The sequence below is a fragment of the Coturnix japonica genome, chromosome 8 (assembly GCF_054131305.1).
Source record: "Coturnix japonica strain WE chromosome 8, WE-NBRP24, whole genome shotgun sequence".
Classification (NCBI taxonomy): domain Eukaryota; kingdom Metazoa; phylum Chordata; class Aves; order Galliformes; family Phasianidae; genus Coturnix; species Coturnix japonica.
This window is the reverse complement of record NC_140670.1, coordinates 26,209,970-26,228,073: the sequence shown is the minus strand read 5'-3', so window position 1 is coordinate 26,228,073 and position 18,104 is coordinate 26,209,970. Positions and strand designations below refer to the sequence as shown.

Below are 18,104 nucleotides of genomic sequence, written 5' to 3'. Positions count from 1 at the left end.
GATTTCCATTTAAATCTTTTCAATAATTCTGGATTACTCTATGAAAAGATCTGGCCCACTTAACCCATGTGATCAAATGCCAGCTTCCCAAATGACAAAGGAAATCTCATCAGGATAAGGATGCAAAAGACCAACTGCATTTGAGGCTGAGAAAAGTTTTGGGATGCATTTTGGTTGGTTTTCACTTCAGATCAAATGACAAACAGGCAGATGTTCATAGGAAATTTAAAAAAACAGGTCTTTATTGATATTATGTTCAAGACTTCCACAAAACAATAATTTATTTAATTCAAAAAAATTTGACTTATGAAAAAGATATGCCTTACTATGCTACATTTCCTGTAAGAAAATATAATCAATAAAGAGACAACTCAGCACACACCCGTTTTCTTAGATTTAAAAAAATAAAGTGTACATTAACTAGGAAAGGGGTGAATAACCCCATTTACCAGTTATTTACCAATCATTTACCAGTCTAATCAAATCATAAAAATTACTTTTTTGAGCTAGCTATCATATTTAAAAAGAATATAAAAAGTAGAAATATAAGCATCACTGACATAACTCCAAAATACAAAATCAAGACAATATTTTAACTAAAAAGGCACTTCTGGTTTCTGATTCAAGGAAGTATTTCTGGTCTTGGTGAAATTCCTCACGGATAGAAGTAAAATCTAAACGTGTATTTCTTACTGAAATACATAATTCTGTTGTTTCGGTGTTAAATTTTAATGTTTAATAACAAAAGTTAGACATTAACTTTTTGTGGGCTCAAAACTTATGAATCAACATGCAAGCATTCGTATTTCTGCAAGCAGAGAAACTGCACTACTACTGTGTTGGGCAGTTCTCAGCTGTCATTTACAAGGCAAAAATCTTCATAATGTTATTTTAATAAGGTATTATCTAATTAGTTTGCCCACTTTTAGAAAAACCAAAATGAAAATCTTTCTATTTGATACATTTCCATACCATTCAGCTGAATCACCTGCTAATAAAATTAACCTTATGCTAGAATGATAACTAAATTGACTTCCAGATTAAACACAGTGCATCCATTTTTCTTCATTAAGAGTGTTCTAAAATGGAAATAGATTTATTATACTAAGAAGTACCCTTTTAAATAGCTACAATGTCAGTTTCATCTCTGGACATATTGGTTGTATGATGGACTTTAGAAATTTCCAAGGAAGTTACAATACCATGAGATTGTAGTGAAAGAAAAGATGGAGTTTCCTTGATATGGTTTTTTCTTTACAGATTTTACATCCTGTTTTTTTGGAATAAACCTTTTGGGTCAGGTAACTGACTCTCAGAACATCTTCAACACCCATAAATCAAGACAGCTACACTAAGAGAAATCAAAATTATTTGTAATAGAATCATGGAGTTCTATGATTCTAATACAAATGAGAAATCAGCTCTAGGATTGATCCACAGCATTTAGATGGTCTTAAAAATATTGCATATTGTCCATTTGTCAGTTACCCCAGCTTATACAACATGTATATCTAGTATCAACATTTCTGTTATTACAAATTGTGTTACTGCAATTTATAATCAAATGTTCACCCCAAAATTTATCCTGATCTCACATTACTGGCTGTATTAAAATATGCTTTCAGAAGTAAAGTTCCTTAGTGAGCATAGAGACTACGCAAGGAATCTGCTTCTTCTCACTGAAGCGTGGATCATCAGACTGTGATTCAAAATTCGTGGCAACCACATAGTTGACCCGTGTGAGGATCTGCATGATCTCAAGTTGTTTTCCATGTTCATTGAGCACAGAGCACAAAGACTGCACAAACCAAGAGCCTCTTCCAGGATTCCTCCAGGAATAATAACCTTACAGGGAAGAGATTTAAAAAAAAAAAACGTTTTTTTTTCCCTCTTCCTTCTTATGACTTTGTGCTGAACAATGGAACATTAGAGAGAAGTGTAGGAGTTTGTGTGAAAGATTCTGGACAAGCAGTAACTGCACACAAAAACTTCAATTCTTGTTACTCCTGTCACAAATCTTGCTTCACTGACAAGGAAAATAACATGTATGACCTCTCCAACCTTCAGCATACTGAGGTAGCATTCTCTATTTTTTTCATAGAGCTTATTTTTGCAAAAGTTCATGGTATAGCCCATCCTTTTCTTGTATTTAAGTTCCACATAGTAACTAAACTAGCCTATCAAAGGCTGGTATCACCTTCCTCTGCCATCTGTAATGCCTGTGCTTTGTCATCTGCCAGATTTGGGCTTCCTCCCATTTCAGCTCTTGTAAAAGTAGTGGATGGAACAAAATGGCCAAGCATACACCATGCCTTAGCATTTTGTCCATCAGTGAGGGTCAGTCTAGGACACTAGTGGTTGTACTACTGCAGCTGTGATGCATAAGAGAAACAGCCAGTTCTATAAAGATAACATGTTTTATCGGAGTAACTATTATAGATGAAAAATGTTGATTGGCAACTGAAGATAGGATAAATTATTAAGCTTCTTGCCTCTACTACTCCCCCATTTATTTATTTATTTATTCATTTATTCATTTATTTATTTATTTATTTATTTATTTATTACCTGGCACTGTGGAATATGCAAACAGAAAATCTGCTTCTACTGGGATTTTGTATCTAGGATTGGCATCTGTTTCCAGAGTGTCATTTGCAGGTCCAGAGTCAGTTTGTATACCTTCATCAAACTCAGAGCCTCGGCACGCCTGAAACAGCAGTGAAGATGAAGACAACTTGACCAGTAAGGAGAAATGAAGTGTTTTATAAAGTTTTTTTATAAAATTTTTTAATGGATGCAATTTTTAGCAATACTTTGTATGAACGAGAGGCAATAAAGTAGAAAGCAAGGCTACTCAGGGAGACTAAAGAATTTAGCAGAATGCAGTAATTTGGAGACAGAGCCTTTATCCACTTTTGAAGCTACAGACAACCACATAAGTGCCATAACATTTTCCCCACTGCAGAAGAAGGATATAATATTTACCTGAATGAAAAACAATTTGGGTTTGCCTATAAGGCTTTTACATTTGTCTCCTCTGAAGAGTACAGTCAGGTGTTTGATAGCCATAGGTCCATCGGTGCCATAAATGAGGCCTTCTTCCCCATGGCTTAGAAGGATACAGGCAAAACAAGCAGCATCACTGTGATTCTCTTCAGCAGCTACAAATCAAATAATTTTTAGCCAAAAGGAGGCAACATTTTAAATGGAACATAATATTTATCAAACACATCTTTCTGAGACTAAATAAACACTGGGCCTCTACTGGAAGTTATAAAATGGAGTAGATAAATCCACTTATTAAGAATGTGATGAATACCTTGAATAAATGAACATAGAGTTCGACCTGCTTGATTCAATAAGCTGAACTCTTAACTACATGCAGTTATTTTAGTAGATTTGTCATCTACTGTGACAAGAAAACTATACATTTCTGAATTTACACAGGAGGAGGAAGAGTTGTGGGAATTAAGGATAATCTGTTCAGAAATTGAATCTTTCTCTAGAGAAAATTCCATTTCATGGGGCCTAAGCACTCTGTTCTAATCTGACCTGCTCTGTGCAGAGCATTGCTTAGGTGACCTCCAGAGGTCCTTTACACAATAGATTATTCTATTCTAAATTTTTACCTTGTTTCAGTAATGTTTTCATATCCTCACAGCTTCGGTCATTGTATGTGTGAACATCAAAACCTAAGCTTCTGAAACTCTTAGAGAGATCTCCAGCATCTTTATCAGTACCATTGCGTATACCCATTCCTACCAGAAAAGAAATAGTACAGTTGATTGCATGTTACATGACTTAAAATAATTTATATGTCCAAAGGCAACTTTTAGGTTCTTAACTTATTTACAATGAGACATGAGTTTAAAACAATCCTCTGACAATATCCTTGGCATTCTGAACAAACTGTGTTTTGTTTTAATGCAAAGTAATGCAAGGTCCAATGTGAACATGTATTTTATGCTGGAAAATGCTGGTTTATATCCAACATGGGACCTCTGTGGAAAATTCTATCTCCTTTTGGTTATGCAGAGTAACATATGCACAAAGCTCTTCAAGGAATAATTATTCAAAACAATTCCCCATGATACCCTAATAAAGAAAATTGACGTAAATTCTTTGGAATAAGCACTTCATTTAATTTGTAAGCCCAGCTTGTAGAGGGTAAAAAAAGTCTACAAAGTTGGCTATATCACAGATATCTGTCTGCTTCAAAACACTGTACACAATCTGGAACGTGCATCTGACATTGGATTGTGAACAGAGCACAGCAATTGTTATTGTAGTGCAACTATAGCTTTTAGGTGCAGCTCAGAGACAGAGAATTCATAACATGGGCTGCAGATACCAAAGTTCAGGTTTTAACAATGCAGACTTAAATTCTAGGACAGAAGTTGAGTTAAAAGTTGGCAGAACAAGCTGATGTACTTTTTTTAACCACCTACTGCAAAGGAGCTGTAAAGAGCTACTCTAATATAAGGATTAAAGAACAGGAACAAACAGTATGAACAACTGCTTATCAAATAAAGTGAATATAGTCATTAAAATTCCATGTCCTAAAAATAACAGGTTTATTGATTAATGAAAGTATCTGCAATAAGTGTCACTGAATCACAGAATCGAAGAATGGTTTAGGTTGGAAAGGACCTCTGGAGGTCGTGTGGTCCAACCTCCCTTCTCAAGTAAGACAAAGAACGTTACCTGTTTTGTCTTCAAAATTTTTGTTGTTTATAATTATACATTTGCCAACCTTCTTGTAGTTCATATTATACTGGAATGTGGGTGTAACAATTCGGTACTGGTTACTGAGGGTGGACTTTGGTTGTTCTTCTTCTCCATTCTTCTTTTTCCTGTGTGAATCAAATGAAAACACTGTTAATGACCTGTCATGTGAATGTGCTTATTTATTCTAACTCATACCATTGGGGCAGCACTACCTGATGTTTTTATTTCTCTTATATTTTTTTTTCTTTGTATTTCATACAGAGATGTAGAGATATTAACTCATGGCTTAAGTCTCATGATTTCCGTGCAGTATTTGGATACTGATGATGGTAAAATCACTCTTGAGTGAGCTGCAATCAACTGCAATGCGTACAGACCATGACCAAATATCAGGCTGGCAGCAGTCTTTTGCAAACTATGGTTCTAAATGTAAGTACTATTTTAATTTTACTGTAAGTGATTCATGTAAGCCCAGACAGATCTTCCTTAATGACTACTGCAAGCATTACAAGCAGATACAATTTACTATGTGGCATAATGGGATCTGTTTATTGAATCATCCCTAAATTCTCTGAAAGTGATAAAGAGCAGTAGGTATTTTGTACTGATAAAGGTTATAGATATTGACAGCTCATTTGTTAGCGTGGTTTGTCAATCGATAGTTTGAAGCTATGCTAAAAACTAAGTGCCATTCAGTGTGACGTCATCACTATCTCAACCTCATTATAAACAAACAAGAAAATCCTATAGACATTCTCCATTAGTATAACTGTGCAGTGATTTTTCTGCTTTGTGATGGAGTCTTAGATTGAATTAGAAAAAGATGGTGAGATACAGCATGGACTTTACCCAGAAATTTATTCTAAATTAAATACTATAGAATGAATCTGTGATAACCAGCATGCACATCTGAGGTACAAGCATGAGGAACTCAGCAGTGCTTGCTTTTAGAGGTGGACTTTTTTGTCCAGCCAAGTGATTTTTGACATTGAGATGATCTCTACAAGCAGAACTGAAGCCAGTGAAAGCCTTCAAAGGCTCTGATGAAACTTCAGAAATACAAGCAAGCCTTGGAGCAGGCCTGCTTAGAAACAATACTTGGGAAAGAGCAGAAGGTATCAGCATCTTGCTTCCAGTAGTACTCATTGCTGAAGTATAAGAGGAAAACATAACCTATTTTCTCAGCACAACTAGCAGTACTGCAACATTTTAACAAAATTAGATTTGTACCATTAATGTCAATGAAGTACTTTCACTGTTCCCACTTTGACATCTTTCTAGAAAATTACCAAGCTTTTTGCTTCACTAATAGTCCTCACAGATGAGATTGCTGTGGATTGATTAAATGTTGTTTAGGAAATGTACTTTCTTATCTTCCTGACTTAACAATTGTTGTTCTCTAGCAATTGTTGGAGTCTCCAAGTGTCCTATTTTTCATTACTAAAGGGCAAGACTAACTGGAAACCATAATAAAGCATCTCTAGATGATTCATCATGTTCAAATGCCATGGCAATTCAATTTTAAAACAGTTTCTTCTTATCTTTGAGTGTCCTCATGCTCTAAGTGACCAAATTAAATAGCTGCATCTGGCAGGCTTTCTCCATACTCTTTTTTCCCATCATCCTAATGTCATCTCCTCTCTTAGACTTTTAGAAACTGTGAAAGAAGATTTTGAATTATACCTACTTGAGGACTATATTTGATACTCCAAAAGTACATGGTTTTATTCTGGCAAATCACAAATATTGGTATTCTCCCTGCATACTGCTTCTTGAGGGCTCTGAGAGCAATAATTAAATATGCTTTGCCTCAAGAAAAGATTTTAACCATTTTAAAGAGTTATCCGCAGCTGCATGATGTTATGGATGCATGATGGGTTTCAAAGAGATCACAGATTCTTATTTTGGCCTAAAATTCCCCCTAGTCCAACATCACAAAGACAACTCTTGGGAAAAAAGAAAAGGGAAAAAGAAAATTCAAAACAAGAAGTGAGCACTCAGGTCAGTGAAGAGACTAATTTCCTCAGTCCATGCCCTATTCAAGTTTCTACAAATGTATCCACCTTCACTGACTTCCTGAATATGCTGTATGACTATCCGTGGATGTTACACATACTCAGATGTTTTCAAGGGACAAATGACACAAGGGACAATAGACACAAATTTCTATTGATGTTCAATCCATGAACAGTCCTGAACACCTGGGATAGATCTACCTACATGGTGCAATATCATATTTACACTGCTGGAAATGATCTAATTCGAGACAAGTCACGCAGTCACATTACCCAACAAAGATCTTTGCTGAAAATAGCAGCTGGGGTTAAGTGGCACAGTAAAGCAGCCACACAACTTCTCTGAAACCACTTAACTTCCGAGTTCAATAGTTTGCACTCATTCATGCAGAAATTCTCAGGACTTTAAGAGATATAGCTACTGCTGGTATTCCCAAAAGCATGCCAGAAGCTCTATGCAGTTCAACATCAAAGGTCACAGACAAGCCTTGCCAGTGAAACAGTCCACATGAATCCATCCTTTAATTTCCCCATTCCTTCACAAAGGATACTATGGTTTTGTTCTAGTGATTGCTTCCAAGCTTAACAGGATAATCAGATAATAAGCAACCACAGCGTATCTTGTGGGGTTACGCCTGTCGTTCCTTTACTGGCAGACAACAAAACAGTTCCAGAAATCTTTTGGTATCTGTCCAAATTGAATGAATAAGAAAGCAAAGGTTGTGCTGTACACTTATCCCACACTGCAATTCAGGGAGAATTTTTTTTTTTATTTATTTATTTATTTTTTTTTTAGGATTTTATTTGCTGTGCCAAAATAGGGCAATTTGGGAATTGCCTGAGTGGCTTAAGCTGACAGTTTGAGGTTCCAATCTTCAGTTTAAACAAATTAAATCATACCTTGTAATAATGACTAATAATGTAATAAAAATGTACTAATCAGTCCTAAAGGGAAATTCCTTGTCAGTGACAGGCTGTCTTATGACTGAAAGCATAAAGCTTTCTAGACAAATTGTGATTTTCTAAGCTTTGAACTGGACACATTAACATAAATGTTTACCACCGTTGTTCTCTAAGCTTTCTAATCACAGTGATTTCTGAGAGCATTTCCATGAGTTAATTATGTGCTTTTATAAACTGTTGTCAACTATCTGCTCTTAGTTTTATTTCTTTCTGCTTCTCTGATATCCAGTGTCTAATTTCCCTGTTTTTTTGGATTCAAACTTGTCCAGTCTAAATAGAAACTTATATTTTACAACTGTTCCCTCTTCTTTTAGTTTTTAACCACAGCCATGCTTTAATTCCTCACTCCACTAGTGGTCACTCTGGTCTCTTTCCTTAGACAGAAACATTCTTCAATCAGCGCTCTCACATATTTCATGTTCTCACCTTTCAGCTGAGAGTTCAGAAAAATCAAAACTCCACTCTGGCACCCTCAAATAACTTGCACATTTTCCTGCTTATTCTTACAGTGCTCCTAAATCTGGGGCATAGGCCTGACAGTGGCATGCCTGACAGGAACATGACCTTATCAAGTCTATGCTCAGTCAGTGTCAGCCCTGGGGAAAAAACATCATTATCAGCTTCTCACAATTCAAATATGAAATGAAAGTTTCCCATAGCATTTATCTCTGTGTTGCTGAGCTTTTAAATAGCAAAAGCCAAATTTCTCATCGTTGTGACTGACTAAAATCCTGTCAGTGTTAATGGAGACACATTCATTTGCACCAATAGGAGCTCAGATCTTGACCGTCTAAAGAACTGATAGTTACCACAACAAACTTTTTTCTGTTATGCTTTGGGTAAATAATGATTTCAATATGCAAAGGTATCAGAATTTAAGGATAAAAACACCCCTGTTAACTACTAAGTATACTTAAAGATTGTTTTCAAGAAAATGAAAACTTTACAATTTTATTGAAAATAGTGTCTCTGAGCAGTCCCAATTTCTTCTGCTTTGGCTTCCTTTCTTCTAGCATCACTCTGTGCTATCTTTGCTACCATGGAGAGTTATGACACACAGCAGTGTACTATGAATCCTTTACCAGGAAAGCTTCCAGTCTCTCATCATCTCTTCTGATTATTTTCAAGCAAAGCACAGTATTTCCATGGAGGTCTTCAGCTTCCATTCCATTCCATAATTAATGTCAACTATGAAGTCCGGTAACCTCAGTCATTGCGCAAGGTGTTAAAGGCAGTAAACATAAATCTTTTTAAATGCCTGTCTGCTGTAATATATGGACTCCCCTTGGAACGGCAGCAGCATGACACAGATTAAAGTCTCAGGAGAGAGGAGTGGATTAAAGAAAAACATGAAAAAAAAGCAATCTCTAGGGTAGAAACTATTACACCAATCCATTTACTGAACCTGAAAATTAAAAGCAATTAAAAAAGAGTCTGATAGAAACTTACAGACAACAGGTGTTATGTTTTTTGGGTTTTTTTTTGGTTTTTTTTTTCTGGAAATATGAGTGTGTCTGCCTTAAAAGCAAGCAATTCAGTGACACCTAGAAACACCCAGGGAAGAAACAAGGCTCTTCATAAAACAAACGTCATTTAAATAGGCAAACAGAGGATTACAGGAATAAAACGAATTTTGAGATAAAGGGACCTTTTCATATCCTCATAGGATATGAAAAGAGGGACCTTTTCATCCTATTCACATCCTATGAGGATATGAAAAGGTCCCTCTTTGTTTTCCCTGTAGTGATTTTAATTCCTTTACATGCTCCATTAGGATGATGGGCAGTTGTATCTTTTTTTAATACCTTGTTAAAAGGTTTCTATAGAAAGAAAAATTGGTTTGTCTTATAAAACACGCTTTTACAGAACGCATTGTCTCAGCATTGCTTCTGGAATCCCCAGACCTTTTGGCACTGGAGAAGAGACTGATTCTTCTTATTATAGGGTTGTCAGCCTTCAAGTCCAGGCAACAACCTACAGAGCTTACATGCACTTCATGCTGTGGGACAGAAGATATCATAACACATCAGTGCTCTTTATTCTACTGCTAAACACTTAGATGTCCCCTCATTATTTTTACTTTCTGAGGAAGTTACCGGGGAACAGAATGCATGAATTAGACAAATCAAAGTTCAGTATTTAATTCTATGTTTTTTACTCTAGTCTCAATAATCAGTGGTTATTCATGTCTGTTGCTTTCTGATGAATGTGTGTGGATATGCCTTGCTCCTGTACAACCTTCTCTCCAAACTGTCACCTTTAATACTTCTATGCAGCTTTAATACTTTTATCCAGTCTAATTTCACCACACACAGTACACCTCTAATTACTGTACACACTCCCCTCTTTGAATTTATTTTTCTCTTGAAATCTATTGGTAATAACAAGCACATGACACTTGTTAAACCTGACTAGAGCTTTTTAGATCTTAAGTTCTTTAAGGCAGACTCTTTGTTCTTTGTCAGATTTGTTTTGGTAAAATGTCAAGTAGGTTTAGAGCTGCATGCAAATAATAGATTATCCTGTTGACTTTTCCCATTAATACTGCATCAAGTTGGCAGAACAGCAATGTTTCTGGACAAGATGATTGTACCACTATTTGAAGCATCTTTTATAAAATGATTATTCTTTTACAGTTAATAACCAAAAAGCATAAGTTATATGGGATAAGGACTAAGCATTAGCCATAAATGCTAGCCCAAATACTAAAACTGTATTCCATTGTGCCTGATTATGTGATTCTGGGTCACATGTTAACAGTGCTACATGCTAGAATACAAAGTGAAATCTACTTTAAATACTAATAGGAACCATACTGGCTTTTGAGAGAACTCCATTCTGCTTGTGACACACAGTAGGCTCTCAGACTTTTTCTCTTGAATATATTACAGTAGCATGTGTGATTTCCATCTATTTAGCACCTAAAAAGTAAAAAGTTCACCTAAAAGCACTTATCCCTCATTTCACCTATACTGTTTACTATGGCAGGGAGATTACACAAACAGAATGAAAACCTAACTAGCAATTTCAAAAACAATAGCAAACCTAAACAACACTATACAAAAAGCTTTTTGGTGCCATTTTAGTTGCAGGCTCTCCTCCAATTAGGAGAGGGGGAAATCTTTCTAGGAACTTGGAAAACAGAGAAACCAATTCAGGACAACTAGAAATTAACTGTTAAGAAAAGGAGTTGAGATGTTTGAAAGAAGTAGCTTCAGGCTACAACTTTTGGTGTCCTTTGTACATTATAGTTATTCTTGGATTTCTAAAATATATCTAAATATATCATAGAGTCATCAAATCAAGTAGGTTGGAAAAGACCCTCCAGGTCATCAAGTCCAACCATCAACCAGACCTACTGAGTCCCAGAAGTAAATCATGTCCCTTAGTGCCAAATATCCCACCATCCTTTCTAATTCTGTGATAGCGATGGCATTAACATAACAAAATCAAAATAACAGCTGCAGTTTTATTCATTACATATCCATGAACAAGATGGAGCGCACTGGTGCTAAGACAGTTCCACTGCATGAAAATGTTTCAACAAAGTTTATTACATCTAATACCACCCACATTTCTCAACCATTTAAAAAAAAAAAAAAGACAGGAAGAAAAGAATCAGGTACCAGCATCCTTTTCTTTGGGCACCTGATATTATGTGGATGATTTGCAGCCTGCATGACAATTCTGTGGTGTGACACCTGCAGTTGACCAAAACTGGGTAAATTCTAGATTCTTAGTGATCAATTTGCAATTCAGCTTCCTAATTAATTTCCTGCATGGCTCGGTATGCCATATAATATTCAAATACCATTCAAAAGGTACAATTTTACCAAAAATAATGTTGCTTGTTGAAAGGCTTTCTGCTCATTCTGGAAAAGCTGAGCACATCCACCTTTCATGGGTGTTCTGGAAACTGAAACCTTGAATGATCATATCCTAAATAATAGATATAGGCAATTTGCAAGTATGCAGTTAAAAAAATTAATAAAAAGCCTCTTTTATCTGTCATAAGTACTATGAACAGTTAACAGGTATATATAACACTATACAGGCTGCTTGGAATATGACTGAAAATAAAGCAAAACCCCCAAATAATATATCTAGGAGTACACTCTACCTAGGTTTACCAATTGCAAAATGCCAGAAGAATTATAATTAGCAACTAAACTCCTTTAGGGTGCTCATTCATGAGGTTCCCAAATGGGTGGCAGAGAAGGAAGGAGGTAAATAACTTTCCACAGTACCTTGGCTCATCATCAAATGGCACTCCACACTGCATCTGAAAACAGCTTCAGCTTGTGCTCAAGAGCAAGTCTAATCCTCTTTGCTAATGCTAGGAGCCCACCATGCTCGGGGCTACATTGGAACGTGAAACAGGATGCCCTGTGCTCAGGCCCAAAGATTCGCATGTGTCAGCAGTGGGTCACACTGGACTTTTCTATGGGGCTATTCAAACCCTCACAGCTATCGTCCTGCAAACAGAGGTCATGCAGGCCTGATCTACCTTTGCTGACAAGTGGAAAACACACTCTGATTCTATCACTGTTCATATATAAGAGTGTAGGAAAACAGAGCAGATCTTGAGATGGAGGTGACACAGCAAGCTTTACTTTTTAATACAGCTCCTTGCCTTCTTTCAGAACTGGATCCAGCCATCACTACAATATTTACACAGTGGATGCTTCTAAGAAAACGATGCAGATCAATGTACATAGTTCACAAGACTTCTTTTGTATCTTAATTCACAGAACTATTTCCCACATATTTACTCTTATACAGTTTTGGATTATTAAAAAAATACGGCTTAATTGGTTGTGGTTCCTTTAAAAGGTTAAATATTAAAACATATTATAGCTTTTCTCCAAATTTTGAGTGCTGACAGCACAGAGTTCATTGCAGTGAAGGAAGTAAGTTACTACAATAAAAAGGAATTAAGCTACTTGACTCACTATTGCAATTGCTCCAGATACAGTTCAAAAACAATCCAGTGTTTGCTGTGCTTCACATGACGAAGTCTCCAAGGAGACTGGAAGCAAATGCTAACTGAATTAATGACTCCTTATACTTTAGGTGCTATTTCAAGATATTGGGCATTTCCTACATGGTACATTCAATAATTGTCCAAGGTAAAGTACATGCGCTGTGCACCATTTTAACTGTTTACTCTGCCTGTGGTGTTCTGTAGAAATTGAGATCTAGGTCTAACAAAAATGATCATAACAAAACTGAAAGCTCCCAGCTTAAGAATGAGTAACAGAAAGGAACACCTCTGTTGTACCAAGTCTGTTAAAATCTCTTTTACTCTATTTATAGGAATTAACATTAGTAGACAAGGGTTGCCAGAACCCATTACTTCTGAAAGTTCATTACTTTGGAGGACATATGCTGGTATTTAGCTTGGGAAAAGCAGAACCCCAAGCAAGTTAAAATGCAATTGCACTAAACTTCAGGGTGAAGATAGTAAAAGGAAAGATCATCACTTATTTACAGGATTAAATAATACACTCAGTGATTTGCTTAGAGATATAAAGGAAACCTGTGGCTGAACCAGGAGTTCCGTTCAGGTTCAGCCTAGATCATAACTTCAGATTCTTTGGCTGTTACTCATTAAGTAATTTACTTATTATATACAATATTGGGATGAAAGAGATACAGCAGTATTTGTTTTTGAAAGGTTTGTAATATTCTGTGGTTGGTAAAACTGCTACAACTGCGTTTTAGAATCTAAATGTGTAAAAAGTTATGTTGAAAAGATGAAGGGTCACTGAAAGCATCATCTGAATGTGAACGTATTAGTTTCAAATCAGGAGTAGCTGGTGTAGAAGCAAATACAGTTACTTCATAAACATTAAACCAAACACAAAGAAATTGCTGGTCATCAAACATTGTGCTTCCTTATTTTTGTGCCCTGTAACCTAAACGAACACCATATAAGTGGAAAAAAACCAAAAACATCCCTATGTTTCTTCTGAATCTAATTACTAATTGTATGGTAACTGTTGAATAACAGAATTGAGCACCTGGGGAAGGGACCCAGTCAGCCCAAGGAGTGCAGGTGAAGGCAATTCAGCTGCTTGAACAGAAAGGGTAGAGCCTGGCTGCACCTGTCTTAGACCTCATTTAAGGGCTGACTGCCACTGGGGTAGGATTCCTGGTTGGAGATCCATTCCTTGTAGAGTTTTACCTGCAATCCTAAATCTTCAGAGATGGGTGAGCACTTCTTTTTTCTTTGTAATGCCTTTCTGTTGCACTAGTCCCTTTGTCATTACATCTCCTATATCACCATTCCATCACATTGCTCTCTCTGATTGTTACAGAGGCTTACAGACTTTGGATATTTAATTGGTAGGCATCATAACTCTTGAACTATCACAGTAAGATATGCACTGATGTTTCTAGAAAGCTCCTGTATTAATTAGAATAAAGCCTCAAACTTTATGGTGGCCTGGTTTGGTAGCAATAAATAACTTTCAATGTCTTAAAAAGCTGAAGGACTCTTAATGAGCATATGTGGGTGTACCCCACTGGGCTCATAGAGATTTTGTTACGTGTTTTTTACTTTGAAGATACTACAAAATCACACAGTTTCAATGGTAAACAGGTATTTGTAATTCTTAAATAGATATTTAAACAATATCTTCCCTTTCCAAGTAAGGGGGATATCAGCTGCAAAACAGACAGGAGAGCTGCAGTGAATAAAAGTAACCAAAGGACAAAGGGTTCTATATAATTAATAAGTATACAGCTGGTATATTGATACTACTAACAACTAACTTCTGCGTTATACTTCTTCACTGAAGTTCACAGTCCCGATTAGTGGATGTGTGAGTGCTAACATACCAAACCTTGGGGATTTTCAGATGCAGCTTTAAAAACAAAATTCCCAGCTCAGTATTTAATTTACCACGTCTTTTAAAATCCTGTTTTACTCAAGGTCGCCGTAGTGCATCTTGCCGTCTCTGCCTTTCTGGAAAGTAGCTTCTTTGGAAGTCTTCCTAAGTTAGTCTTCTGCGGTTTTGTAGTAAACAAAAGTAAAGCCCTTCTGCCATCTAGTGGCTGCGAATGCCAACAACCGTCTAACGATCCCAAACTCTTTACTCCCCTAAATGCTTACTTAACCACTTAGAATCATAGAATGGCCTGGGTTGAAAAGGACTATAATGATTATCTAGTTTCAGCTCCTCTGCTCTGAGCAGGGTCGCCAACCACCAGACCAGGCTGCCCAGAGCCACTTTCCTTGAAAATACTGCACGGATGATAGAAATTAAGTCAGTAAAACAAAACTGTAGTCAATCTAAAGCTTTCTAGACACTGTTTTCTTCACGAGTATTAAGTTTACATTGTCAGAATGGAGGCTTGGCGATCAAGTCACAGAGCTGTTCAGGTCCAATTAAAAGCAAACCAAGCCCAGTATCTGGTACTGACCATTAATGAGTTTTAAAAGAACAAATTAAAGAAATTCAGTCCAGAATATACTCTCACAGAAATCTGATTTAGGGACATCTCATATCAAAGGTTTTAATGTTAATATTCCCAGCGAATTTTTCTTCCACATACTCATCTGGGTTTTTCTGAATTCATCTAAGTATCAACATATGTATATCCTGTGACTAAAATTTTACATCTGTGTTCTGTACTATGGGGAAAATTGTGTCTGACTGATTGTTTTAATCTCACTCTATAAACTTTTCATTGGATGTCCCTTGTATTTTTTTTTGTGAGGCTCGATGAGCAATCATTCACCATCCACTTTCTCCTTTGTGACTGCCACTGGTTTTGGTCATAAACCGTCTTCCTTTATCCTCTCACATTCCTTTTCTATATTCCTGCAGGCCAGAGAGTATCTATAAGATAATGACCTTATCAGTGTACTTGGATTTTTAACATCTCATTCCACTTCAGGCTAACATAACTTTTGCCAAGCAGCCCTGATAGATTATTTCAGACTCAATAATTTCCTACAAAACCTCTATTGAAAAATCTCAAACTTTTCCTATTCAATCTTTTATTCTGTCTTTATTTTATGAGTTCCTTTTTATTTCTAGCAAAAGAGGTTTCAAACTTGTATCTTCAAGGATTTCCCAAAAGATGAATGTCTCAAACTGATGAACAGCCAAATTACTTGAAATTTTTCTTATATTTAAAAAAAAAAACAAAGCGATAGAAATGCTGATTCTTGCTTTTCCTTCAGGAATAATCAACTTGGAGTTGCATAATTGAGTAACGACATTAGCATATCACTTCTTTAGAAGATGTCATATTTTAAGACATACATCTTATAAATTTTAAAAGAAAACTTGGAAAAATGCTTGAAGTTTTAGAAACAAATGTTATGTTGTCTGTCTTGTATCATGTGCATTTGTGATAGTTAAAAATACACATCTGAAAATGCATTTGAGGAATAGGAAAATGATAGACAAAAAAAATTCTGTGCTTTGCTTTAGGGCACACCAAAAGTCATGTAAGACAAAGGCAGCTTCACTTCTCTCACATATCTCCCAGATGTTACACCCATCACATCCCTATAATACACTACAAAGATGAAATGATATTCTTCAAGTGCTTCCTCTGAATTATCCACACTGAAGTGAACAATACATGTCCAACAATAAAAAATTAAACCTCTGTAAATACAAGTATTTGTAATAAACACCTGTACTAACATATTGTAAGTTTACCCCATTAATTAGTATTTTCTGATCTTCAACAGCATTTGTTAATTTTGCATGTTCGTTGTTTAGCTGTTGCATTTTCAGCCACATTCATCTAGTGTTTTACAGACAATGAGCACATTGTTCTTGCTGCCTGTACATTTAATGAAAGTAAAATTATGCTTCAGTGAGTCTACTAGGCTAAAATGAAAGGCTTTTAATTTATTCTGTAATGGGTTACATCTCTAGACTCAGTGAGGCTTCTTTGTGCTACGGTCTAGATGGTGCATCCAGGCTTTAAACTAACTTAAATAGTCAGCAGGGGATTCCAACGATGTGAGAGATTAGCTGAGCTGAATGCAGTAAAATAGATAATTAATGGCATATTTCATTCCCAGCTCCACGAAAGGGCAATGTTTAAGATGAGGGGCTACAACTGACACTAAATGAACTTAGTGGTCTCTTGACTACCAAGTAAGCTGATGGGAGATATTATGGGTCTCTAAATCAGAGCAATGCAAGGGCTGTTCAGCTTTAGGGTACAGATTAAATATGTTAGAACTTATACAACACTGAGTGCCTATCAGACACTCTTTGATGCTCTGGGCATGGCAAACTGAACACTGCAATCCCATTTGAAGGGCAGTATCACAGCTGACAAAAAGAAAAACAGAAATGGATGTAGTAACTTACTTTGCAAAAAGTGAGAGTCTGCTACTCCTGTCTGGTTTCGCATCAACTATATCATCTTGATCTCCATTACTTCTCTCTTCAGAGGAACGATCAGCACACTGATCTCCTGACATCTATAAATCAAGTACAAGAACGTAAGCATCTCTCAGTGAGTGCTATTATTTCAGTATTTCCTAAATAAAGCTGTTAAATGGACGCATGGGGTTGCCAGTTTATGTCCTGTGGTCCTTAACCAAGAGCGGCTATAGATTTCTGGTGCTGCATTAAAGTGGTACGATACATGCGTGGCCATCTCTGTTCTGCCTTGTGGTGAATGCCAAAAAGTCTGACACTACTCCAAACAAGGCAGATAAGAACAGAAGTAAAAGTCACGTTATGATCTTACAACTAATTGCCAGAAGATTCTTCATTATCTGGAAAGAAGTGCGTTTGGAAGGAAGTAGATACATGCAAATAGGCTTAAAAGGAACTCTATCATCTTCCAAGGATATGATCTTAATTTTCAATTTCTGTTTGGTCTATATCAACAGCGTACAGTCCTTAGGAAAAAAGCAAGTGCTTCTTGGAAATGAAGTTGCAACACAGGAAGGAAGGAAAGTGTGCAGGCCACGGGCAGAAGGAGAAGATGCCCCAGCGAAGCGGTCCCACCTACGCAGGTGGAGGAAATCAGCGCCATCGATTGCAAATAATACAAGGAAATGGCTGTGCAGCCACGCGAAGGGTCGGACCGCTTCCAGCCCTCTGCAGCGCGAGGTAGGGGGACAGTGGGAGGGAGCGGGGCGGAATAGAGCAAAGCCCGAGGGACCCGAAGGGCAGGGGACTGGCAGCGGGGCTTGCCTTAACGCTGGGCTCCGGAGAGACGGAAGCGAAAGCAAAAGCGAAAGCAGAAGGTGGGGCCTGCGGGCAGAGAGCGGGGCGGGGTCTGTCCTTGTCCCGGTGCGCTCCGCCCGGTGGCCGGGCGTGCCGGCTGTCCCGGGGCTGTGGGGCTTAGTGTCCCCCTTCTTTCATCTTCATCCCAAAGATGAGAAAATTGCTGCTTTTTAACAGCAAC

General features: G+C 37.0%; 2 protein-coding genes across 4 annotated transcripts in view; one reads left to right on the top strand and one right to left on the bottom strand.

Annotated features, from left to right (window-relative positions):
- Window positions 1–213: 213 nt before the first annotated feature.
- Window positions 214–17,926, bottom strand: CASP7 (caspase 7). Of its 2 annotated transcripts, none has more exons than XM_085554810.1 (7): window positions 17,702–17,926; window positions 17,054–17,166; window positions 4,705–4,853; window positions 3,630–3,758; window positions 2,986–3,161; window positions 2,569–2,707; window positions 214–1,845 (listed from the first exon to the last, which is right to left on the bottom strand). In XM_085554810.1, the coding sequence occupies exons 2-7, from the start codon at window positions 17,164–17,166 to the stop codon at window positions 1,622–1,624; spliced, it is 930 nt and encodes a 309-aa protein (XP_085410936.1). In that variant the 5' UTR covers window positions 17,702–17,926; the 3' UTR covers window positions 214–1,621. The 2 variants fall into 2 exon arrangements, with proteins under 2 accessions (XP_085410936.1, XP_015722817.1); XM_015867331.3 differs by having other exon boundaries at window positions 17,891–17,926.
- NRAP (nebulin related anchoring protein) overlaps window positions 17,680–18,104 on the top strand; it is a 51,267-nt gene continuing 50,842 nt past the window's right edge. For both annotated transcript variants that reach the window (XM_085554760.1, XM_015867290.3), the window contains exon 1: window positions 17,680–17,806. The gene's annotated coding sequence lies outside the window, so the exon portion shown is untranslated. The remainder of the gene's footprint in view (window positions 17,807–18,104) is intronic.